This window comes from Staurois parvus, unplaced genomic scaffold (assembly GCF_062004578.1).
Source record: "Staurois parvus isolate SC_StPar_1 unplaced genomic scaffold, SC_StPar_1.0 ptg001245l, whole genome shotgun sequence".
Lineage (NCBI taxonomy): Eukaryota > Metazoa > Chordata > Amphibia > Anura > Ranidae > Staurois > Staurois parvus.
Genome location: NW_028319041.1, coordinates 351584 through 377280, shown reverse-complemented (window position 1 = coordinate 377280; position 25697 = coordinate 351584). Strand labels below are relative to the sequence as shown.

The window sequence follows — 25697 nt, the reverse complement described above, 5'->3', positions numbered from 1 at the left end:
AAGTTTTTCCAAGTTGGGATTATTTTTATGTTTTCCACAGGCGACCGCCTTCCTTTTCTTCAAGCGCAATTGAACTTTCATTTGAAATCAGATAAATACATTCCAGGTGCATCACAACAAAAGGTGTGCAAAGTCCTGCGTTTGCTGTAGTGGTAGGCAGTAGAAAGTCCCTAGGTAGGTGTGGGGGGATGGTGCGTTCCTGGGGATGTCCGGAGCTGTGAAGGTGAGTGTCTTTCTCTCAAGGTTGTCTCGGGTGGGAGGCAGGGGTGTTGTTGGTCAATGTCAGGCTCTCTCTCTACAGGGGGGGGGGGGGGGCAATGTGTAACCTAAATACACCACTGATAGAAAGGCAACAGCAACTCCTGTCAGTATGGACCAGAATCTCGGAGGAACATTTCCAACACCTTGTTGGATCCATGCCACCAAGAATGAAGGCAGTTCTGGGGGGAAAAGGGGGTCCAACCTGGTGCTAGCAAGGTGGACCCAATAAAGTGGCCGGAGAGTGTGTATTACAAAGTGAATCAGTCATTTGGGGTCATGAATAGAATGGAGGATATGGTTTTGCAATTATGAGTAAAGGGAGAGAGGGAAGAGGACTCACGTCAGGGTCAAAAACCCACCAGAGTCCATAAACATGACCCAAGGCAGCCATTTGTTTCTGGAGGCTTCGAACATGTCTGTGTGGCTGCTTGTAGAGAAAATGAACTGTAAGACTTTTGTTTTGATGCTCCTGAAATGTATTTAGCTAATTAAAACTGGAAGCCAAGTTGTGTTTTAAAGAAGAATTCCAGGAATGGCATTTTGTACATACAGTAGTTATGTTGGACCAGCTAGCTCCTCAAGCATGCCAGGCCCTGTCCTGAGTGGCTGCCCTACTGCATTGCAAACCCAAGAAGTCAGCCACTCAATGTGGGAGCCATTATTTATTTATTTATTTATTTCAGGTACTTATACAGCGCCGTCAATTTACGCCGCTCTATACATATATTGTACATTCACATCAGTCCCTTACCCTCAAGGGGCGTACAATCTAAGGTCCCTAACTCACATTCATACATACACAGACTAGGGCCAATTTAGACAGGATCCAATTAACCTACCAGCATGTCTTTGGAGTGTGGGAGGAAACCGGAGTACCCTGAGGAAACCCACGCAGGCACAGGAAGAACATGCAAACTCCAGGCAGGTGGTGCCATGGTTGGGATTCAAACCAACGACCCGAGTACTGCCAGGCCAAGTGCTAACCATTTAGCCACTGTGCTGCCCTAAGAGAACACTTTGCATTTTCTGATGCCAGGCCCTTTGCCTCATCCAATCAGAGAATGCTTTACATTCATTCAGAAAATGCAAAGTGATCTCTGAATGGTGCCCATGGTGAGTGGCCGACCTCCTGTGTTCACAATGCAGCAGGGCAGCCATTCGGCACGGAACCCAGAAGTTGGTGGGGATCAGTGGAGAAGCGGTGTAGTAGCGGTGTAGTAGCGGTGTAGCGGTGTAGTAGTGGTGTAGCGGTGTAGTAGTGGTGTAGCGGTGTAGTAGCGGCTTGCTATTGGGGCCGCTGGTCAAGGGGGAGGAGCCATGAGCGCCCGTGGGAGGTATGGGGGCTGCTCTAAGCACAACCATCACACAGAGCAGGTATGTATGACATGTTTGTTATTAACCCCCCCCCCCCCCCAAAGCTTTAATATCACTTTTTTTCAGCCTTTTGCTGCCCCTTACCCTGTGGCACCTGAGGCATCGGCCATTTCTACTGTCTGTATGTGTCATTAATCATTTCTCTCTGTTCCCTGTGGATGATGTGTTTCAGCCTTGCCCATAGTTTTCACACAAGAGCTCCATAACATTGAACCGGAGGAAGGGGGAACGGCGGTGTTGCAGTCCCAGGTCTCCAAAGACGGAGCCCCCGTAGAATGGAGGAAAGGAGCGCTGGTGCTACAACCCAGTGATAAGTATGAGATGAGGCAAAGCGGCACTTTAGTTGAACTAGTGATCCATCACGTGAACCTGGAAGATTGCGGCCAATACGCCTGCAGTACGGATTCCGCCCAGACCGCCGCCTCCGTCTTCGTACAAGGTAACTAATGTTAGGATGGGGTCCCTGGTGAACCTTTCAGGTCTACAAAGATTTTGTTAATTTTTTTTTTTTTTTATTGTGATCTCATGATTTTATTTGCTACATAAAATTTTCTCAGTCGGTTCCTGAATTGTCCCTTGTCACACCAAAGGCCAAGGAGGACATGAGGAAAGACACTTGATACCATGTACTCTATACAAGAATAAGAGCCTCTCCGTTGTAGTGAAGATCTAAAGAATCTGTAGAATCCAACAGATCCTGGAGTGTTAAGATGAGTGTCCCCTGCAGCCTGCTGTGGTTCCTCCCGTTGGTCACTGTTGGGTACTGTTGCGGGACCACAAATCTGACACACCCAGAAGAGTCGGATTCTGCAGATTATTTAGCCCAGCAAGTGCTGCAGTTCCCTCTAGAAGCATTAGATTTGCTCTGACTTGGGGCCTTTTGAACCACAGATTGGCCATCGCTTCCACACAAGGGACAAGGGTCTACTTGGCAACCTATTAGCCGGGGACAGAATTCTTTATGTAGGCTGTGGCTACTCTTGGGTACTGTTGCAGGATCACAAATCTGACACACCCAGAAAAGTCGGATTCTGCAGATTATTTAACCCAGCAAGTGCTGCAGTTCCCTCTAGAAGCATTAGATTTGCTCTGACTTGGGGCCTTTTGAACCACAGATTGGCCATCGCTTTCACACAAGGGACAAGCGTCTACTTGGCAGCTGGCCTGAGACAGAATTCTTTACTTAGGCTGTGGCTACTGTTGGGTACTGTTGCAGGACCACAAATCTGACACACCCAGAAGAGTCGGATTCTGCAGATTATTTAGCCCAGCAAGTGCTGCAGTTCCCTCTAGAAGCATTAGATTTGCTCTGACTTGGGGTGTATTGAACCACAGATTGGCCATCACTTCCACACAAGGGACAAGGGTCTACTTGGCAGCCTACTGGCTGGGGACAGAATTCTTTATGTAGGCTGTGGCTACTGTTGCAGGACCACAAATCTGACACACCCAGAAAAGTCGGATTCTGCAGATTCTTTAACCCAGCAAGTGCTGCAGTTCCCTCTAGAAGCATTAGATTTGCTCTGACTTGGGGCCTTTTGAACCACAGATTGGCCATCGCTTCCACACAAGGGACAAGGGTCTACTTGGCAGCCTACTGGCCGGGGACAGAATTCCTTACTTAGGCTGTGGCACTGTTGGGTACTGTTGCAGGACCACAAATCTGACACACCCAGAAGAGACGGATTCTGCAGATTATTTAGCCCAGCAAGTGCTGCAGTTACCCTCTAGAAGCATTAGATTTGCTTTGACTTGGGGCGTATTGAACCACAGGTTGGCCATCACTTCCAAACAAGGGACAAGGGTCTACTTGGCAGCCTATTGGCCGGGGACAGAATTCTTTACTTAGGCTGTGGCTACTGTTGGGTACTGTTGCAGGACCACTAATCTGACACACCCAGAAGAGTCGGATTCTGCAGATTCTTTAGCCCAACAAGTGCTGCAGTTCCCTCTGGAAGCATTAAAGTTGCTCTGACTTGGCATGGGGGGTATTGAACCACAGATTGGCCATTGCTTCCACACAAGGGACAAGGGTCTACTTGGCAGCCTACTGGCCGGGGACAGAATTCTTTACCTAGGCTGTGGCTGCTTTCTAAGAAGGCCAATAGTAAGATTTGTATTTTGATGCACTTGGAATGTATGTAGCTAAATTAAACAGAGAGTTCATTTGGACCTTAACAGGCAATAAATAAACCGAAAGTGTTACTAAACCCACATCAGCACAAACAGTCTGTAGATGCAGCAAAGCATGCTTGTTATACTCACTGTGGAGCCTAAGGGATCAATCCTCCACATTGTGTAAAAAGGCTGTTTGATCCTGTCTGCTCTGATCCTCCTCTTGTTGGAATGGCCACCTGATACAAACTGAACCCCTAGCCCTTCTGCACATGCTCAGTTTGGCGTGTATTGCTAGAGAGGGTTTTTTTTTCTTGGCAGAGGGCATGTGATTAGCACAGGGCCAATCAGCACTGTCCAGACCAGGGGCGGACTGACCATTTGGAAACTCGGGCACTGCCCGAGGGCCCGGGGTCAGTAGGGGGGCCCCATGAGATGCCCCTGGTACCTTTTTCATAGGCTTTTTTGAGTTTGGGCAAGGACACAGGGGCCCCATGATCCCCTATTGCCAGGGGGCCCCATGAGTTGTCAGTCCGCCCCTGGTCCAGACAGAGGTCAGGGATTCTGCATCCTCCTAGAGCAGAAAGAAAGCTCCTCCTAAAAGCTTTAGCTAGTGGTGGGCTGGACACAGAAGTCACAAGACTGCTATATACTGCTGATGAGAAAAGGTATTTAGCAGTTTATATTTACTAAAATTATTGCATTTCCATATTCTGCGTACTGTGGGAGACCGGATATAGTGAATGCAGAGTCCGGGGAGAGCGGATATAGTGAATGCGGGGTCCGGAGAGAGCGGATATAGTGAATGTGGGGTCCGGGGAGACCAGATATAGTGATTGCAGGGTCCGGGGAGAGCGGATATAGTGAATGCAGAGTCCGGGGAGAGCGGATATAGTGAATGCAGAGTCCGGGGAGAGCGGATATAGTGAATGCGGGGTCCGGGGAGAGCGGATATAGTGAATGCAGGGTCCGGGGAGAGCGGATATAGTGAATGCAGGGTCCGGGGAGAGCGGATATAGTGAATGCGGGGTCTGAGAAGACCGGATATAGTGAATGCAGGGTCGTTGGAGAGCAGATATAGTGGATGCAAGGTCCGGGGTGAGCGGATATAGTGAATGCAGGGTCCGGGGAGAGCGGATATAGTGAATGCAGGATCTGGGGAGAGCGGATATACAGAATGCGGGGTCCGGAGAGAGCGGATATAGTGAATTCGGGGTCTGGGGAGAGCGGATATAGTGAATGCAGGGTCCGGGGAGACCAGATATAGTGAATTCAGGGTTAGGGGAGAGCGGATATAGTGAATGCAGGGTCCAGGGAGAGCAGATATAGTGAATGTAGGGTCCGGGGAGAGCGAATATAGTGAAAGCAGGGTCCGGGGGGACCAGATACAGTGAATGCAGGGTCCGGGGAGAGCAGATATAGTGAATGCAGGGTCCGGGGAGAGTGGATATAGCGAATGCAGGGTCCGGGGAGACCGTTATAGCAAATGCAGGGTCTGGGGAGACCGGTATAGCAAATGCAGGGTCCGGGGAGACCGGTATAGCAAATGCAGGGTCCGGGGAGAGCGGATATAGTGAATGCAGGGTCTGGGGAGAGCGGATATAGTGAATGCAGGGTCTGGGGAGAGCGGATATAGTGAATGCGGGGTCCGGGGAGACCGAATATAGTGAATGCGGGGTCCGGGGAGAGCGGATATAGAGAATACAGGGTCAGGGGAGACCAGATATAATGAATGCACAGTAGGGGGAGACCAGATATAGTGAATGCAGGGTCCGGGGAGAGCAGATATAGTGAATGCAGGGTCCTGGGTTTAGTAACACTTTAAAAAAAAAAAGCTCTCACCGGCCTTTGTAGCTACAAGTAATGTGGAGTAATTCATCCTCAATGTTTGCACTTGGAATGTATGTAGCTAATTTAAACAGAGAGTTCATTTGGACTTTAACAGGCAATAAATAAACTTAAAAAAAAGCCCTCACCAACCTTTGTGGAGCAATTCATTCTCGGTGTTCCACTCTGCTCCTTCCCCTTGCATTTACTGTTTTAAAAAGGTTTACTACTACATGGTATTCAAACACATTACTAGATTTTTGTGTCTTCTCCCCATGCTTCACAGTTGGTCTTTAAACGGTTGGACAAAATCATTTGTTTTACTTGCCTACAAGAAGAATCAGTTCTCCATTATATAATGTCAATTTAAATAAATGTATATAAATTCCAGTTTTTCATTGTTTACAGTAATAATGTCTTGCCTTTGAGGAAATGATGTCAAGTCTAGTACACTTTTAAGAATTGCAATTTTGGTAAACTAAGGTGTTTTGTTTTTTTTTTCACTAGCATCCTGTTTTTACCATTGTTTGATGTTTTTTTCTTTCTAACCTTCGAACCCGTCACCAGAGAGTAACGTAGACATAGTGTCTGCTTTAAAGAACACAGATGTCTTTGCGGGGGAGACGGCCATTTTCTCCTGCGAGCTGTCCAGTCCGTACGTGCGGAATGTTCAGTGGTGGCTGGACGGCTCTCCCCTACAGAACAGCCCCGTCAATGAGATCTCTGTCCACGGAGGCACTGTCCACACCCTAACGCTAAAAAACCTGGGGACCAATGACTCTGGCGTTGTCACCTTCAGAGCTGGCTCTCTCGTATCTTCTGCTAAACTGTTAATCAAAGGTATTTTAAAAAGACTAACACAAGCCTAACATGAGCTGGTTTCAACCGTCTGCTAGTGTTTTCCCTTTCTGGATCAAGGGCGAGTGTGTGGAAGTGGAAACTGAATGGGGTTCGGGGATGGGAAGGAATTAGGGCTACAAGGATATTAAAAAATAGGAAGCATGATGCTTAGCAGGTCCACCATCAGTAAATAGGATCCTTGCTCCCCCCCCCCCATGCATGCTGTTGTTCCACCTGCTACTTGCTCCTTCAAATGGGTCCCTGAGGCTCACAAATGAGGCAGTGTCCAATGGATGGACTCAAGACAGTGAGGTACTCAAGCATCTGACACACCTGGAAGTGTCAGATGTTGAAGAATCTACCAAACCTTCTAGTCTTGCAAAAGAATAAAGATTCTGGACTTGAACGTATTATGATTGTAGTTTTCAAGGCTGCCTTCTATTTTTTGGTGGATCGTGGGAGGTTTTCCCTCTGTCTGTACCTATTGACTTTAGTGAGTCTACCTACGACACGGGTGTCAACGTGGTGGCCCTCCAGCTGTTGCCAAACTACAAGATTGACAGTTACAAGCATGACTACCAAAGGTAGAGGCATGATGGGACTTGCAGTTTGGCAACAGCTGGAGGGCCGCCAGTTTGACACCCCTGACCTACGATCTATGGAGGTCCTCTAGCCATTGGGCAAAGGCTAACAACAGCTCAAAGTGTATGTATACCATAACTAAGAGCTTCATTACTTATGTTCACTACATTTATGTCTTTGGGTTTACATATACTTTAAACTATTAGTGGGCAAGGCACTTTAAATTTTTTTCCCCACAAGTACAAGCAAAACTTTGTAGTAAGGTCAGCAAATTAGTCAAAGATTTTGATAAGAAAAAAATAAAAATAAAGCATTATAGTTTGCTGTAGCGTTAGTTTACCGATAACTTCAAACGTAGATCTATACTCAAAAAAGTTAACAAAAAACAAAAAGAAGATCGGTAAAATACTTTTTTGCCACCTTTTCCCATAGAAACAGCCAGACTTTTGAATGAAGTATAGGGTATAGAATATATTTATATATATATATATATATATATATATATATATATATATATATATAATTTTTTTTTTAATATATATATATATATATATACAGTATATATATATATATATATATATAAATAATATTTTTTTTAAATATATACATATATATATATATATACACACATATATATAAATATATACATATACAGTATATATATATATATATATATATACATATATATATTTATTTAATACATATATAATGCAGCGCTGCATTATATATGTATTATTTTGTTTGAGGTTAGAGAGGTCCATACTAAATGCCGGCAGCGATTTAGATCTAAGAGCTCACTTTTTCTCTATTATATATATATTTATTTTTATTTTTTATTATTATTATTATTATTATTTTTATTTTTTTTAATATAGATTTTTTATTATTTCTTTTTTGAAGGCTGCACACCTTGGTTGTACTTCAGTCTTCTTTCTCCTCTCTCTTGTCAATAAACAACATCAACTTCCCGCACCCCCGTTACAAGCCCTAAGCTGGTGGCCAGCCTTACTCTCCTGACGTCACTTAAGTTAGACCAACCTTTCTCAATCTGGGTTCCATAAGGGAATCCTCAGTTTGTGAAGGGTCCTCTGAGCAATGAGTAATATCTGCTGCTCAGATAAGTGACCCCTTATATAATCATTGATCTTAGGGGTCAGGGACGGACTGACAACTCATGGGGCCCCCGGGCAATAGGGGATCATTGGGCCCCTGTGTCCTTGCCCAAACTCAAAAAAGCCTATGAAAAAGGTACCAGGGGCATCTCATAGGGCCCCCTACTGACCCTGGGCCCTCGGGCAGTGCCCAAGTTTCCAAATGGTCAGTCCTCCCGTTAGTGGTCATTGGTCTAAAGCAGCCCATAGATTACTCTGCTTTTTTGTTTGTTTTTATGTTCAACTAGTGGCTTGAATGAAAAAAACTGACTTGATTCCCCCATCCACACACTTGATGTGGATGGGGGAATCCTCTCTGCTGAGGTATTGTATTCTGACAGTGGGGTGACTTTCCCACTGTTAGAATACACTGATCAGCGGGGAAAATCCTACAGGACAGTTGTACAGAAGTTGATCAGTCGATGGACTTCTGTGCAACCAGAATGCCCAGACTTGAATCAAAAGTCCGGCGGTTCAGCAGGGACTGACCGAATTTCAGTCCAAGTTTGGCCGGCTAAATGGACCATTGATCTTTTTCTATCCTTGAAGGGCATTCTTCCCATTAACCAACACTGTAAGGAACATTCTTCCCACTGACTACTCATGTAATTGGGCCCTTCATCCTCTGACTACAAGTGTACGGGGAATTTTCTCCCGCTTGCCCTCAATCTAATTAGCCCTTTTTCACTGACCATTAGTGTAAAGTCAGCCATAGATGGATTGAATCTCGGCCAGTTCAGCAGGGACCAGCCAAGATTTTATCCATTTATGGGCAATCGACTTCAGCACAACCAGCCTATGGGATTTTTTTGCATGCTATCACTGCTGGTGGCTGTAGCTGCTAGCCGTGATCACTGTGTTCTGCTGGCTGGAGAAAGGCTCCCCACTGGTAGAACCCAATAGCACTGCAGGGAGGGAATGCCCCATCAATACTGACTGTGTGGATGGGGGAATCAATCAGTTTTCTTTCCTGAAACCCGTGGTTGCAGAAAAGAAAATTGGACAATGTATGGCTTGCTTAGGAGGTCCCTTCTTCACTGACTACCTACCTAAAGGACCCTTTATCACCAATAACTGGTGTAAGGGTTTCTTCCCACACTCACCAGCAATCTAAGGGGCCCTTCTTCAAAGAACACCAGTGCAAAGTGTCTTTTCCTAACTGACCACCAATCTAGGGGGTCCTTTTTCAATGACCTACAGTAAAAGGGGGCACTTCACTGGCTTCCAATGTAATTGGGTTCCACCAATGGAGAAGAACACTACAGTTTTCATTGTCTGCTTTTCTTTTCTTACCATCATTATTATTCATTTCATTAGCATTCCTGAAAGTATATTTGTAGCAAAGAGCAGCTCTGGATGTCAACTATGCAAAGTATTGCATATTCTTTTTTCTATATTATTATAATATTTAGAAATATTGAATATTTCTTATTCTTATATTTATTTCTATGTCTACACCTCGCTGTTCATGCTGATGTGTCTTGAGCTGTAGCAATGGTAACTATTAGCAGGGGTCCCAATGAGACCTGAAATTTACTTCAAGGGTTCTTCTCTGTTAAAGGGGTTGAGAAAGGCTTAGTTCGACTTATATTGTAAATGAGAGGGACAGTATCACGTACCTGGTGTTAGAGGCCAATGGAGAGAGTGCTTCCCTTGCGGCTAAGTTCCCTGAGAGTGGGTCACAGGAGTCAGGCCCAAAGTGGCACAGGTCGCCTGTAGGAGTGCTCGTTGGTGGTCCACCCAGGAGCATGGCTGATGCACTGAGATGGGGTCTGCAGACAGGTGGTGCCTGTGCAATGTATGCAAGCCTTCCAGGAAACAGAGGATCACATGATAGCCGGTTCAAAGCCAAGGTCAGGTACCAGGTGAGGATCAGAGCAGACGTAGTCAGATGGGATAGCCGAGGTCCTACACAGAGAGCAAGAGAGAATATCTGTTAGCCAAGCCAAGTTCATACACAGAGGAGCAAGCAGGAATATCCGATAGCCAAGCCGAGGTCATACACAGAGGAGCAAGAGGGAATATCCGATAGCGAAGCCGAGGTCATACACAGAGGAGCAAGAGGGAATATCCGATAGCCAAGCCGAGGTCATACACAGAGGAGCAAGAGGGAATATCCGATAGCCAAGCCGAGGTCATACACAGAGGAGCAAGAGGGAATATCCGATAGCCAAGCCGAGGTCATACACAGAGGAGCAAGAGGGAATATCCGATAGCGAAGCTGAGGTCATACACAGAGGAGCAAGAGGGAATATCCGATAGCGAAGCTGAGGTCATACACAGAGGAGCAAGAGGGAATATCCGATAGCCAAGCCGAGGTCATACACAGAGGAGCAAGAGGGAATATCCATTTGCCAAGCTGAGGTCATACACAGAGGAGCAAGAGGGAATATCCGATAGCCAAGCCGAGGTCATACACAGAGGAGCAAGAGGGAATATCCGATAGCCAAGCCGAGGTCATACACAGAGGAGCAAGAGGGAATATCCGATAGCCAAGCCGAGGTCATACACAGAGGAGCAAGAGGGAATATCCGATAGCCAAGCCGAGGTCAGATCAGGGGTTAAGCAGAGAAGACAGGTCCAAGAGCAAGCCGAGTCGGTATCAGGAAATCACAGATCACAATAACACAGGAACAAGGTACTGGGAAGCCAGAGATCAACCAGCACCTGAGAGTAGTGCAGGGCATCCTTATAAAGGCCGTTTGGCGGCAAATTTGTGCCGATGTGAACTTCTGCGGCCATGCAAGGTACTGGCAGGGGTGCCAGGTCTCCTAACACCTCTGCCAAGGACAGAGCCCTGACAGACAGTTTTTATTTAGAAGGGGAAAAAAAAGCTTTTAGTTTGCGGAGAGGGGAACGGGAGAAGGAACTTTGTTAACATGGATCTCAAGAGGAATATGAAGAAGGCCTGACTCTTAGTTGAGAATCGGGTCAAATGCTTTTATGGAAAACAGCTATTAAAAAAAAAAGCAAATTTTAGAAAAATTTGATAAGATTAAAATAATAAACAGGATTTAAAAACGAAAGGGTCCTTTTGGGACAGATCTGGGTTGAGGTGTCATGCAGAAGGCTGTATTATAACTGATGGTGTTGTGGTTGGTAAAGTCTCTAGAGGAGGTAAAACACTAGTAGTAATCTAATACCATGTAGCAATATAACAACTAGCTCAACAGCTAACCTTGTTCAGCATAAATTTAATTTGTACAACAAAGCACCAGAACTGAGAACATGTCCATAGATTTGATGTAAAACCCACAAAATTATTACAATGTCATTATAACGTCTCCCACAAAGGAGACAATTCCAAAAAAATTTAACATTCCTCAATGTTTTTTTTAGTTAGGTTGGGTTGATTTAGTTATCATTTATTATTTATTTTCATTATGAAATGTTTTTTTAAAGTGGCTTTATAAGCAAAGAACGAGACATAAAGTGATTTAATAAACTAGGGCAATCATGATGTGAAAAGTGCAGTAACGCATTTCGAAGAATTTGATTTTTTCCTTTTCATTGGAGACACCCAATAAAGAGAAGTGTTCCGCTAGGCTGCTGGGGTGGGTTACTGCACTTTGCATTTACATTGCTTTTTTTGGAGCAAATCCTGATGCACAATTTGAAACAAATGGTAAAAAATGATAGGACCTCATGTGTCAAGCGCTGACTTTTACGTCTTTGATTTGACCTTCTCCTTAATAACATTTTTTTTTTCCTCTTTAAAGTTTTGGTGCTTTAAAAATCTGTTACAAAATATGGATGGAGTCACTCAGTGTTTTTAGGGGGAAACTTTTTTTTTCTGTTTTAGAACTTTGCTAAAATGATTTTGCATCTAGATATAACATAACCATTGTGCAATTTCAGAAAAACAACCCTTCCCAAAAAGGAACACTTTTGCAAACAATGCAAAGGGCATAATGCATATATCCATAGACGTCCCAATTTACTGTACTAAAGACATATCAGTACAATATGGATTTGATGGGTGCAGCACTCTGCCTGTTGTACTTATAATTAATATAGTCTTTAAAACAGCAGTCCTTCTCAGGCCCCAAATCGATTATCAATCACAGCGCTCATCTATGTACATTCACCGTCGATCATGGTGACAAGTGATCTATTGACAATCTGTAATTAAGAAACTATAAAATGTACTCGTTTTCTACCTTTTTTCAAGGGACAGTACACATTTATTTTAATAAATAGCATGGGGTTCCCCTTAATACTCCAACCAGACCCTCATCTAGGGCATGTGGACTAGGAGGCCATGAAAGGATCATGGCACTATCAAGAGAGTCAATCACGCGTGTCCAGTGATGCATATCCATTGTCAATCATGGAGTCCAGTGATGTGAACACAGGGCTGGGGATGTCGTTGACCATATTTGGTCACAACCATATATGGTCAATAGGAATGAGCTCACGGTTCGGTCCGAACACAAGTTCAGAACGAACGTTGGCTGTCCAGGACAAATATAATTTATTGTAGTGGTATCTCTACCACTACTATATTAAGGTTCCCTTTAATGTTCCAAGCAGACCCTTATCTAGACCCTTATCTAGGTATGTGGAGTGGGGGGCCAGGAAAGAAAGGATCTCCTATGAGATCATCAATGGAGTCAATCACGGCATCAATTGATGTATCGCCATCATCAATTACAGGGTCCACTAATGTACACTCAGGGATGGGGATCCTAGGTTGAGTCATCGACCATATTTTACCAAGACCATATATGATCAATAGGGATGAGCTTCAGGTTTGGTCCAAACACTAGTTTGGAATGAACTTTGGTTATCCGGGACAATTGTATCTCTACCACTACTATATTAAGGTTCCCTTTAATATTCAAACAGGAACCCTTATCAAGGCTTGTGGACTGGGTGGCCATGAAAGGATCATGGCATCATCAAGAAAGTCAATCATGGTGTCCAGTGATGTATATCCATTGGCAATCACGGAGTCCAGTGATGTAAGCACTCACTGGGGATCCTAGGTGAAAAAATTGGCCATATTTGGTCAGGACCATATATGGTCAATAGAGATGAGCTCAAAGTTTGGTCCGTACATGATTTCAGAATGAACGTTGGCTGTTCAGGATAAATGTCATATATAGGAGTAGTATCTCTGCCACTACTATATCAAGGTTCCCTTTAATATTCCAAGCAGGAATCATGGAGTCCAGTGATGTGAACACAGGGCTGGGGATCCTAGTTGAAGTCATTGACCATATATGGTCAATAGGAATGAACTCACAGTTCGGTCCGAACACGAGTTCAGAACAAACTTTGGCTGTCCAGGACAAATGTCATTTATTAGTAGTGGTATCTCTACCACTACTATATTAAGGTTCCCTTTAATGTTCCAAGCAGACCCTTATCTAGGCATGTGGAGTGGGGGGCCAGGAAAGAAAGGATCTCCTATGGGATCATCAATGGAGTCGATCATGGCATCAATTGATGTATCGCCATCATCAATTACAGGGTCCACTAATGTAAACTCAGGGATGGGGATGCTAGGTTGAGTCATCGACCATATTTTACCAAGACCATATATGGTCAATAGGGATGAGCTTCAGGTTCGGTCCGAACTCTAGTTTGGAATGAACTTTGGTTATCTGGGACAATTGTCATATATAGAAGTGGTATCTCTAGCACTACTATATTAAGGTTCACCTTAATATTCCAACCAGACCCTTATCAAGGCTTGTGGAATGGGTGGCCATGAAAGGATCATGGCATCATCAAGAAAGTCAATCATGGTGTCCAGTGATGTAAGCACTCACTGGGGATCCTAGGTGAAAAAATTGGCCATATTTGGTTACAACCATATATGGTCAATAGAGATGAGCTCAAAGTTTGGTCCGAACATGATTTCAGAACGAACTTTGGCTGTTCAGGATAAATGTCATAAATAGGAGTGGTATCTCTGCCACTACTATATTAAGGTTCCCAAGCAGACCCATATCTAGGCATGTGGATTGGGTGGCCAGGAGAGAAAGGATCACGGCATCATCAATGGAGTTATGTTTCCAATGTGCCACATTACACCTCTAGTGGCCAGATGGTCTCACTGCTGGAACTCTGCAGGCACTTTCGGACAGCACCATCTAAGGATCATTGCCGGCTGCTAGGATGAGCTTCACTTTCAAGAAGCCTAAAAGTTTCACTCCTACTGACCACCAAACCCAAATTATTTTATTAGTTTTGTTGATGCTGCGGCATTCTTTTTCCCACTGACCACTAATACAGGGGAATTTTTTTTTTACTCCCACTGAAGCCGGGGCATACTCAAGGCCGAGACAAGGGGTGGGCAGAAGGGGGGCTGCCCTGGGCACTGTGGTATCATGTGAGGTTGGGGGGGCACCATGAGAAGATTGGGGAGAGGAGATTTGTGTTGGGAGGGGGAATTTAGAGGGCAGCAGGAGATGAGATGTTCTAGGAGGGGAAATTTGCGGAGTGGTGCTTTGGGGGGACACAGCGGGCACCAGATCGCGGTGATGCGCACTCCCAGGGAGCGCACACAATCCAAAATGGTTGGCACCGTTTATGAACAGCAACCCGCCCCTGCACTGCCACCGTCCAGCCATTTACATACAGCGGCCGGACGGCAAGTGGTTAAGCCAAAGGAGCATTTTCTTTTTTACTTTTTAATGTCAGGTTATTAAAAGGAGACCTGTCAAAAGGGAAATATATAGTCATCTATTAAATACCTCCTTCATAAAACACTATGGGGTTTATTTACTAAAGCTGCAAAATCAGGCTCACCTCTGCAGAGAAACCAATCAGCTTCCAGGTTTTATTGCTAAAGCTTAATTGATCAAACTGAAGCTGATTGGTTTATATGCGGAAGTGAGCCTGATTTTGCAGCTTCAGTAATATCCTGAGTCCGTGTCCTGGTACAAGTGAGGTCACACTGGATATGCACACTTTTTTGCCAGGTCAGTGAATCCGAAAGTATTTAAAACAGAGGATCGGCATGACAGCCTCAAAAGTCAACAGTGAAAGCACACATATGTTTCTAAGTTCAGGTCTTATATATATATATATATATTTATTTATCATAGTTCCATGGTTAGTGTGGCTGAAAAAAGGCAAAAGTCCATCCAGTTCAACCAAAAAAAAAAATTATAATCCTACACCCACCATGGAAGGCAAAATAAAAAACCCAGCAAAGCACAATCCAATTTGTTCCTGCAGGGAAAAAATACCTTCCTGATCCCCCGAGAGGCAATCGGATATTCCCTGGATCAACTTTACCTATAAATGTTATATCCAGTTATATTCTGTGTATCCAAGAAAGAATCCAGGACTTTCCTACAGCAATCCACTGAGCTGGCCACAACCAACTCTGGAGGGAGTTTATTCCACATTCTCACAGCTCTCACTGTGAAGCAGGGGTGGACTGACAACTCATGGGGCCCCCGGGCAATAGGGGATCATGGGGCCCCTGTGTCCTTGCCCAAACTCAAAAAAGCCTATGAAATAGGTACCAAGGGCATCTTATGGGGCCCCCTACTGACCCCGGGCCCTTAGGCAGTGCCCGAGTTTCCAAATTGTCAGTCTGCCCCTGCTGTGAAGAAACCTTTTCATATTTGGAGATGAGATCTCTTTTCCTCCAGATGTAAAGAGCGCCCCCTTGACATACAAAAAACAACAAACACAGCAAGTAATTTATAAAAGACATTTTGGATGTTTTTAAGGGGAACCTTTTTTCCAAACAATAATGAACGTGATTTTCCAAACCTGTGAGCAGTGGCTGAGTGACAACTCATGGGGCCCCTGGGCAATATGGAATCATGGGGCCTCTGTGTCCTCGCCCACACTCAAACCACACCCAAAAAAGCCTATGAAAGGTACCAGGGACATCTCATGGGGCCCCCTACTGACACCGGGCCCTCGGGCAATGCCCGAGTTCCCCAATGGTCAGTCCGCCCCTGCCTGTGAGTGTCCCAAAAAATATTACAAACTGTCTTTGGGTACAGAGCTGTGTCATACAGAAGAGCCAAAAGGGTTATCCTAACGTTTATTAAACAAAACTCTGACTTTTAAAGTCAGAATCCTGAGATCTAAAAGAGATTTCAGATGATTATAAGGTGAACCTTTTTCCAAATGATAATAACAAACATGATTTTCCAAGCCTGTGAGTGTACCAAATGGTGGTCCGATGCAAACCTACATTTTCTTCGGGTACAGAGCTGCTTCGTACAGAAGAGCCCTGGGCCCATCCTAAAATGTATTAAAGAAAATTCTGAATTTCAAAGTCATAACTCTGAGATTATAAATCAGAATTCTGAGATTATAAATCAAAACTCTGAGATTATTAGTCAAAATTCTGAGTTTCAAAATCAGCTCTTACTGTGAAGAAACCTTTCCGTGTTTGGAGATGAAATCTCTTTTCCTCCAGCCGTAAAGAGCGCCCCCTTGTCCTCTGTGATGACCTCAGGGGGAATAACTCTACATCGAGTTCACTATATGAACCACTGATGGATTTATGTATATCGACCAAAAGCAAAGTTCTATTTAACCAGGCTTGTGATCAGGGGTGGACTGACAACTCATGGGGCCCCCGGGCAATAGGGGATCATGGGGGCCCTGTGTCCTTGCCCAAACTCAAAAAAGGCTATGAAAAAGGTACCAGGGGCATCTCATGGGGCCCCTACTGACACCGGGCCCTCGGGCAGTGCACGAGTTTCCAAATGGTCAGTCCGCCCCTGCTTGTGATCCATACAGCCAGGGCCTACAGCCCACTTTTTTTTGTCTTAGTGCAAGTTTACTGTAAAAACACTAATGTTGACTCTATCTAAGATTTTTAGGAGGAGTGTGTTGATGGATAAAGTGTGTTATAATTTTAGTATTTAAACCCGTGCCAAGTGTACAGGATACGAAATCAATGCTAAATATTTAATATATGCTTAATATATATTAAATATATATATATTATATATATTTGTATAACAAATGACTACGTTCCTTTATATCGCAGGCTATGAATTGGAGAGTAATAACATTTAGTATATCTGTACTTCAAATGCCACGTGCAACCTGAGCCAAATTCCTGGGCAGCTGAGGAGGGTGGGCATGCCAACATACTGTACTCATTTAAAGTGGACCTTGCTGTAAAATGTAAGGTCTGCTTAAATGGCCAAAGCTGCTGCGCCATTACCGACTGCCTACTGTTAATAGATGTTAAATGTAAAAAAATAAAAAATTGGAAATAAACTTGCCTTACCCCAGTGGTTCTCAACCTGTGGGTCGCGACCCCTTTGGGGGTCGAACGACCCTTTCACAGGGGTCACCTAGGACCATTGGAAAACACATATTTCCAATGTGTAAAGAGCAGCTACTGTGTAGAAAGCAGCTACTGTGTAGAAAGCAGCTACTGTGTTGAAAGCAGCTACTGTGTTGAAAGCAGCAGTATTGGAGGTAAAACGACACTTCATGAATTATAATTACTGGGTAAATAATTTTATGGCTGGGGGTCACCACAACATGAGGAACTGTATTAAAGGGTTGCGGCATTAGGAAGGTTGAGAACCACTGACTTACCGCCTTCTTCTGCATTCCTGGGCATGGCATCACCTTCCAGGGCGATTCCTGGGAAATGCAGAGCAGCTTCAATCTCCACCCCGTTACAAGAGCATCTTTTTGCGAGATTTCGTCTGCTCTGTATTCCCCAGGATGTAGCTGGAAGGCGCGGGAAGTCATCCTCATTTAGGCTGCAGGAAGAAAGTTGGGGTTGAGGTAACTTTTTTCGTTACGGGGACATGTTACAAGTGCTAACAGTCAGTGGCTTGTGAAGATCAAGGGGGCCACATTGCACATCTAGTGATGTCGCCATAGTTGGAGCTGTCCTTGGTGATCTTGATGCTCTCCTTGATACATATCAAAACTGGACTTGTTTCCAGGGTCAACGTAGGAATTGGAATCTTTACACAGAAAAGTGGAACTCCAGTTAAGCCAATCTCTCCATCCATCCTGAAACCGTGCTCTGATTTTTTTTTTACCGTATACACACTTTTTTTCTTCTGCGGTCTTCAAACTGGTCCGGTGATAGCACAAGCCCTTCCTCTTCTTCCTTGGCAGCTTTGGTGGGAGGTCCCTTTCTCTTGGACTGAGCAGCATTCTGTAATGACGTGTGAGCAGGGCTGCTTTTAGAAACCACGAGGGCCCCCAAAACACTTTACTATGTTTCAATTATGAATGAACACAGTGAGTGATTGGTATCGGTCACTCATTGTGTTCATTCCGGAAAGGAAGGGGCTGGTAAATGTGAAATATTTACCAAATCCTCTGCCCTCTCTCCATCTTAAAGGACCCTTTTGTTTGCTTACAGCTTCTGGTGGGAAGGAAAGGAGGGAAGCTGGCAACACTGTGGGGGTTGGGGAACACCGGGGGTCTTGGGCAGGGGAGGAAACATATGGTGCACAGGGAGGGTGATAGGGGCTGTGGGGGGGGGGGGGGGCAGTTACTTGATCCCTGTATGGCTCTCTCTGCAGCAGCTGAAAGCCAGCAGAAGGTGGATGAGAAGAAGCCAGCTTTCAGCTGCTGAGGAGAGAGCCATACAGAAGATTGGTTCCCTTAATTGTTCCCCCACTGTGCCGATCACCCTCTCTCCTGCCCACATCTGGGTCCCCCTGCTGGCCTGGGCCCCGTACATGAGGACTGGTGGTAACCCCTGTTCTACTTCCCTGCATGTGAGTGTCGCTCTGTCCACAAGTTCTGTGAGCCCTGAAGGTGTGTCTATGATAGCCAGGGCTCACAGGAAGAAGTTTGAATGATGTTAGCCACCATTCAACCCAAAAGGCACTCGTGACACAAGATGGAGAAGGACGTTGGAGATATTGTTGGGCCTTGAAGAGGGTGAGTAGGGATTGGCCACATTGTTTTTATTACAGAGTAGGAGAGAGTCCCTTAGCTGGAGATCCACTTCATCAGCGTACCTATAAATTATAATTGTACAACTGTAATAAAGACCTATCCTGTACACTAAGCTTCCACTGCTAGCCAGTTAGCTGGCTCTTGAGTGATTTATGGCTGCCACATGGCTGAAACCGCTAACCACAGCCTAATCCATTCGCCATCATGCTTTTGCTTCCACTGCTATGAGCAAGATAAACAAAGTCATGTTCATCAAGGCCCTTTAATGCATGTCCCTCTGACATGTTGGTTGACAGATCCAACTCTTGAGGTGGTCAGTCCAATGAATGACCTCATCATTGATGAAGATGACACCGCAGAGTTCATCTGCCAGTACTCTAGGCCAGTGCAGGCCACCTGGAAGAAAAACGATGTAGACGTAAGTTCTGACGGGAAAAGAATCATTGTCGAGCAAGATTGGAATGTGGCCAAGCTGACCATTAAGTCTGTGGTTCCCGAGGACCGTGGTGTGTACGTGTGCGAGGCTGAAGGCACTAGAGTTGTGGCTATGCTCGAAGTCGAAGGTGAGGTCTTCCACCACTTACGGAAGACTCTTACTCCTGCCAATCTAACAAGCCAACCATTAATACTGATTACTGACCTGGATGGGTTTTTACGTCTTTACAGGGCTTTCCACATCTTCTCTTCGTTCCTGTTTTTTTTTTCATTAAAGGTCACCTTCTGGAATCGAAGAAATCATATTTACTTTTACTTGAAAACTGGGGTGATTGGTTGTTTTTGGTTTAGTGTCAAAGTCACAATTTTATACCAATATAAGATAGATATTTTAAAACACAAAAACCTCATTACTCATTTGTCACAAATATGGTCATACTACCATGTTTTTTAGGAGTCTGTAAACATTTTTTGCTTTTAATTGTTTTACTGTGATAATTGGATATTCTGTGTTCTCACGTATGTTAAAAAATATATATGTTGGTTATTGTTGTTAGACTAATTGGTCCCAGTCTTAGGGAAGTGTATGGGCAATATTTTGACACCAGAGGGAAAATAAATGGCAATACAAGGCAACTATATAGCAGTTGTTCTGTATTTTTGCTGCAAAACAGTCTTTAGGGCTCAGTTATTAGTAATAGTTATAGCTCTTTTAGTTCTTGAACTATTTCCCAACATAAAGGGTGAGCCAAACTTTGACAGAATAAAATGAGAGGCACCCCAGAAATTACAGAATTAAGTGTCAATGCTACCAGTTATGGAATTCTTAATTTTTTTTTTTTGGTTTTGGATAGGGTAGAGAAAAATTAAAACTGGCTCCACACCTATGTGTTGCATCAAAACGTGGTAAAGCGCTTGATTTAATTCATTTTACCAGATTTTTTTTCTATCTCAATGGTTTTTATTAATTTTTTTAAACAATATAAAGCAGAGGCAATAAAATACGCCCACGCAGGGGCTATCAATTGCACAGATAAAAAAAATGCAAAATACAAAAAAAGGAAAAACAGTGCTCTAACGCCAACAGGGCAAAAGGTACGCCCACGCAGGGGCTATCAATGGCACATAAGTTGCAAAACATTAATATAACTTCCTATAACAACTAAATGCAGCTGTGCAGTCACACCAAAAACAGAGAGAGAGAGAAAAAGGAAGAAAGAGGAAAGAAAAAAAAGAAAAAAAAGGGTGGGCAAAGAGCAGGGGTCCAAGAGCGCCAATACCGAACGCCATTACATCCCCAGACTAGCCGTGGGGAGTGAGGGAAAGACATATTGCAACCACGGCTCCCATATTTTCAAAACTTTACGTTGGGAGTCGTTGCGGATACTCGACATATACTCGTTGAGCATCATAGTGGTCATACGATCCCGCACCCCCTGAAGAGGGACAAACGGACTCTTCCAGGCCTGAGCAATTGTTCTAGTGGCCGATAAAAACAGATAGGAAGCCAACTTCTGCTGGTGAGCCAAGAGGCCCGGTATGGTACAATGAAGCAAAGCATACTGAGCATCCCGGCGTATGGAGAGATGGAACAAGGTGAAAAGGAGGCCAAACACACGAGACCAAAAACGAAACAGTCTCGGGCATGACCACCAGATATGCAATACATCTCCATACCAGAGTTTTTTTAAACCAAGTAATAATAGACCTCAATTGACCAGTAAAAGTAGCAGCCGCAACTGATCTAAAAGCTATGGGAAAATTTTCTCTTAAAAAAAAAAAGCTGAAACCCCCAACTTTGTACAAATTGTCCAGTTTAATAGTACAGTATAGGTTTTTTTTTTTTTTAATCAAAAACAAATTTAAGGTGTGAATCCCTCAAAAAAACTGCGCTATAAACCTATAACTACTGTACAAATCATCAAATCATAAAAAGTGTACAAATAACTCATATAATAATGACCTGCTGCCACATTGAATTAATTCTACAAGTAAAATCATAATATTTAAAATTAAATAAAAATTAAATAAAATATTAATGCGGCACATACATCACAAAAAATTATTTAGAAATACATGAACACATAAAAAGTCCAAATAATTTAGTCCATTCTTGTGATCACCATGTGAAAATAATTCATAATCATATATGACTTTGATCCTCCAACAATCACCACCCGAATAATTGGTAATATTGAATATTGATACATCCTGCGGGGATCGTCGACTTTCTTTACAACTTACCTTTTCGTGGAGCGGGTCCGGTGTCACCCCGTATAGGTTGCATGCCGATGATCTCCGCAGAATGGATGGGATCTGCGGTTTGGGGAGCATAATGGATAGGACTCCGATCCATTATGCTCAATCTGCAGATCCGATCCATTCTGCGGAGATTGTTGGAGGGGGTGTCACCAAGTGTTACTGCACTGGGTGACACCAACCCTAGGGACGCCTCTGATTCCCTCTCATAGATTTTTACAAGCTCCTGGCAGTGCCTGTGCCTACCGCCCTCACAAAAGCACTGGAATCTCACGCACAGGCACTAAATGCACAGTATGCCCGAGGGCTGAATAAGCAGGGTGCCTAGTCTTGCATACACCCCTCTGTGTTTTCTATAGGCATCCTGTAGTGTGTGGACCTATTGGGTACCTCCAATGGCTCTACCCTTGGTGCAAGCTATGTGCATCCAAGTGATGGTGTCACTGCTACTTGTACAAGCACTGGCGTCCCGAGGCAGGTGAGGGGAGTGCGGCCCGCATCGGGTGACACCAATCCTAGGGACGCCTCTGTGTACAAGTACATATCTGGGTTTGTAAAGGCATTTGGGGCACACAAAGTGGATATATATATTTTGTGGCTATTGAGAAATATATTTCAATGAAAGTTTTTGTAGCCAGGGCTCAGCTTTAATAGTATTGCCAAACCGTAAATGTTATAAATGTTACAATCTAATAAAGAAACAAAAGGCTTCTTAGCCTGAAATGATATATCTCATGGTGTCATATACAGTAGATGGGTGAGTTAGCTCTATTTTACAATCTACTAAAGCAGGCAATGCCATAAGAGTGCAGCTGCTATAGAATAGAATAGTCATGAATTGGGAACTACCATTTATTGCATTGACATTATCTTATAATTTGGAGAGCTTTGTCCATTTTGTCAAGTTCTAGTATGTATCTTTTATGTCTGTGTCTTTATGTGCTTTTCCAGGTGTATATTTTACCCCCTTTTAAGTAGTTTGTCCAGATAGATGCTCTTGAACCAAGATCTCTCTCTAACAATTGAAATAGCCCCTTCATTTCTGAAACATATTCTGTAAAGTTGTGTAGACCAATATTTTGTCTCGGCTGAAGTTAGGAGTAGTAAACTGGTAGTAAGCGGCCTTTCATTGTGTTCTCTACTAGCCAAGAATAAGATCTTGCAAGGTCTGGAGAATGTAGATGCGGTAGAGGGTGGCGAAGCTCTCTTTGAGTGTTACTTGGCAAAACCAGAATGCTACAACTACAACTGGTTGGTAGATGATGAACCAGTAAAAACGATGGAGAACATTGAGATGGTGTTCTTTGAGAATGGGCGCAGGCATCTCCTCTTGCTGAAGAACCTCACTTCTCAGGACAGTTGCCGAGTCACATTTATGGCAGGAGATGTGGTTTCATCTGCTTTCCTCAGTGTTCGAGGTAAGGCTTGGGATCACTGCATGCCAACTACACCTGCTGTGCCATCGCTGGCCACGTACCCTTGCACATTTCCACCATTCCGCATGCAGTGTTGGAAACCAGCCAGCTTTGCTCACCAGGATTGACGATCTTAAAACTCTAGGATGGAGAGATGGAAGTACAATGTTTCTAAGCTATGCCTTATAGGTCTGTGAAGGTCTCATTTATTCAGGTAAAGAGTTACTGTATCTAGTAGACGTTTGTCTCATTCAACTGAACTTGTTCCATTGAAGATGCGTCATCACTCACTCAAGTGGGCACTTCTTCTCATATGAGTGTAGGGAGCATACCCAAGTGATTATACTCACATGGGTAACTTTTTTAAGTAACATTTTTAAGTAAAATGTTGGTTGGCCAAAACAATGGTGTTTGGGTTATGTAACTTAGAATAGGAGGCTTTCCCAAACGTTTCACACCTGGTTGGACAATCCACATCTGGTTTCACATATTTCATGACAACACAGAGATAGGATTAAGGTGGCTGAGTTGCCCATGTGGGTATTGTAACGGAACCAACACAGTCTGCGCTTGGGTACTTCCCCGTCCGAACACCGACCACAGACACCACAGCAGACCATACAAGACTAGACGACACCAGTATTGAAGTAAACCAGGAAGTAGACTAGTTTATTTTAACACAGACACAAGATGTATACATTCAAGGGAACAACCCCCCTCTCTGCATAATGATACAGGGCAGGGCAATCTACATTTAGTAACAAGAAACACACCAGCGGACAGTCCCATCAGGAGGGAGGGCTGCTGGACACACCCCCCATTAAGCTAATGCACATAAACACATACATCCCATAATAGTTTGCTCCCAAGCAAGACACACAATAGAACAATGGGATGCAACCACATAACACCAAACAATCAACAACCCCCCACCCCAATATTAGGACAGATCACCCTGTACCCCTAACAGGCACAGGGTGACTTACACATAAGAGGGATATGGGGAGCTGAGACAGGGGTCTCCCCACCTCTCCAAAGTGAGCTGGATTCCATGGGGGGATCCAAAGTGACTCCTGTCACAGGAATGTAGCAAACCCCCTTGCTGCAGACAGGAATATCCCCAGTGCAGTGTGGGCTGACATTACCCCAGGGTGGATCCATGGCTACAGTGAAGAGTTACAACTAGAATTGGGCTTGATGTTCGACTCGAACATTGGCCGGTTGTGTGTTTGCACACCCCACAATGCACTGTGCTCTGACAGTGAATTGTGATTGGCCAAAGCAATGCACTGGACCACTGGTCCGGTGCAATGCTTTGGCCACTCATGGCACACAATGATGCCACAAGGGGTGGGGTCACTCGGTTGACATCACTAGGTGCTGTCAACCCCACACACCCCACAATGCACTGCGCTCTGACAGTGAATTGTGATTGGCCAAAGCAATGCACCGGACCGCAGGTCCGGTGCAATGCTTTGGCCACTCACGGCACACGATGACGTCACAAGGGGTGGGGTCACTCGGTTGACATCACCGGGTGGTTCCGCCCCTTAGATATACATAGAAGAAGTGTCAAGGCAGGTGCAGCTGTCAGGCAGCAGAAGCCATCATCTTTTTTCGGGTCGGCAGTGGTGGCGGGCATCGTGATTCTGGTTGGATCTACTTTGAGGGACATTTTTTTTGTTTGTTTTTAATAAACAAAAAACAAAATGTTGTTTTTACACTACACTTTTTTTGTGAATGGGTAGCGGTACTGTGTACCCCATACTTATTCACATGGGGGAGCAGGATCTGGGACCTCCTTGTTAAAGGGGGCTCCGAGATTCCAATTAGTCCTACACTGGCCACAGTTGTTGGGAAGAGGCCCTTGTGTCACCTGCCCCAAAGCACCCCCCCATGTTGAGGGCATGTGGCCTGGTATGGTTCAGGAGAGGGAGGCGCTCATTCGTCCCCCCAATCCTGACCCACCGGGCTCTATGCTGAGATACGTGTCTGGTATGGATTTTGGGGGGGAACCCCAAGCCATTTTTTTTTAATTTTGGCGTTTGGGTTCCCCTCAAAATCCATACTAGACCAGAAGGGCTTGTTATGGGTTGGGGGGGAACCCAAGGCATGTTTTTGTTAATTTTTTAATTTGCCAGCAATTCTTTTTACAGTCAGCTATTACTACTAAAATACCACATGACTTAATATTAAGCAGTATTTTAGTAGCTGTGCGGTATCTTACCACGTACGCTGATGCTGTAAGATACCGTTTAGTGAATTGTCCCAGTCCGAAGTTCGCAGTCATACTTTCGTTAGGTTTGAATGTTTGACTGTGAACCGAACAGAGGGGTGTTCGGCCCATCATTAGCTACAACAACAAATACCTCCATCAGCTAGGATTCCAGCCTTTGCCACACTCTTCCATCCAAGGGAGTACCAGGATCCTTCAGACTTCATCCCCCTCAAGCAGGACTTCTTCTACTGGCTCTCTACCTTGGGTTCTGTAGGCACCAAGAAGGGCAGCTTGAGAATTCTGTGGTGGGCCCAAACACGCTTCTGGCCTAATCGGCATGTGGGTATG

The 25697-nt window shown here is 44.5% G+C and overlaps 1 protein-coding gene across 34 annotated transcripts in view; it reads left to right on the top strand.

Moving 5' to 3' along the window:
- Positions 1 to 25697, top strand: part of OBSCN (obscurin, cytoskeletal calmodulin and titin-interacting RhoGEF) — a 518757-nt gene that overhangs the window by 336825 nt on the left and 156235 nt on the right. For 31 of the 34 annotated variants that reach the window (XM_089660447.1, XM_089660453.1, XM_089660446.1 and 28 more), the window contains 4 exons: positions 1808 to 2074; positions 6145 to 6417; positions 19319 to 19585; positions 22862 to 23134. In XM_089660447.1, coding sequence (XP_089516573.1) covers positions 1808 to 2074; positions 6145 to 6417; positions 19319 to 19585; positions 22862 to 23134 — 1080 coding nt within the window. The remainder of the gene's footprint in view (positions 1 to 1807; positions 2075 to 6144; positions 6418 to 19318; positions 19586 to 22861; positions 23135 to 25697) is intronic. The other 3 variants (XM_089660452.1, XM_089660457.1, XM_089660458.1) reach the window with 3 other exon arrangements.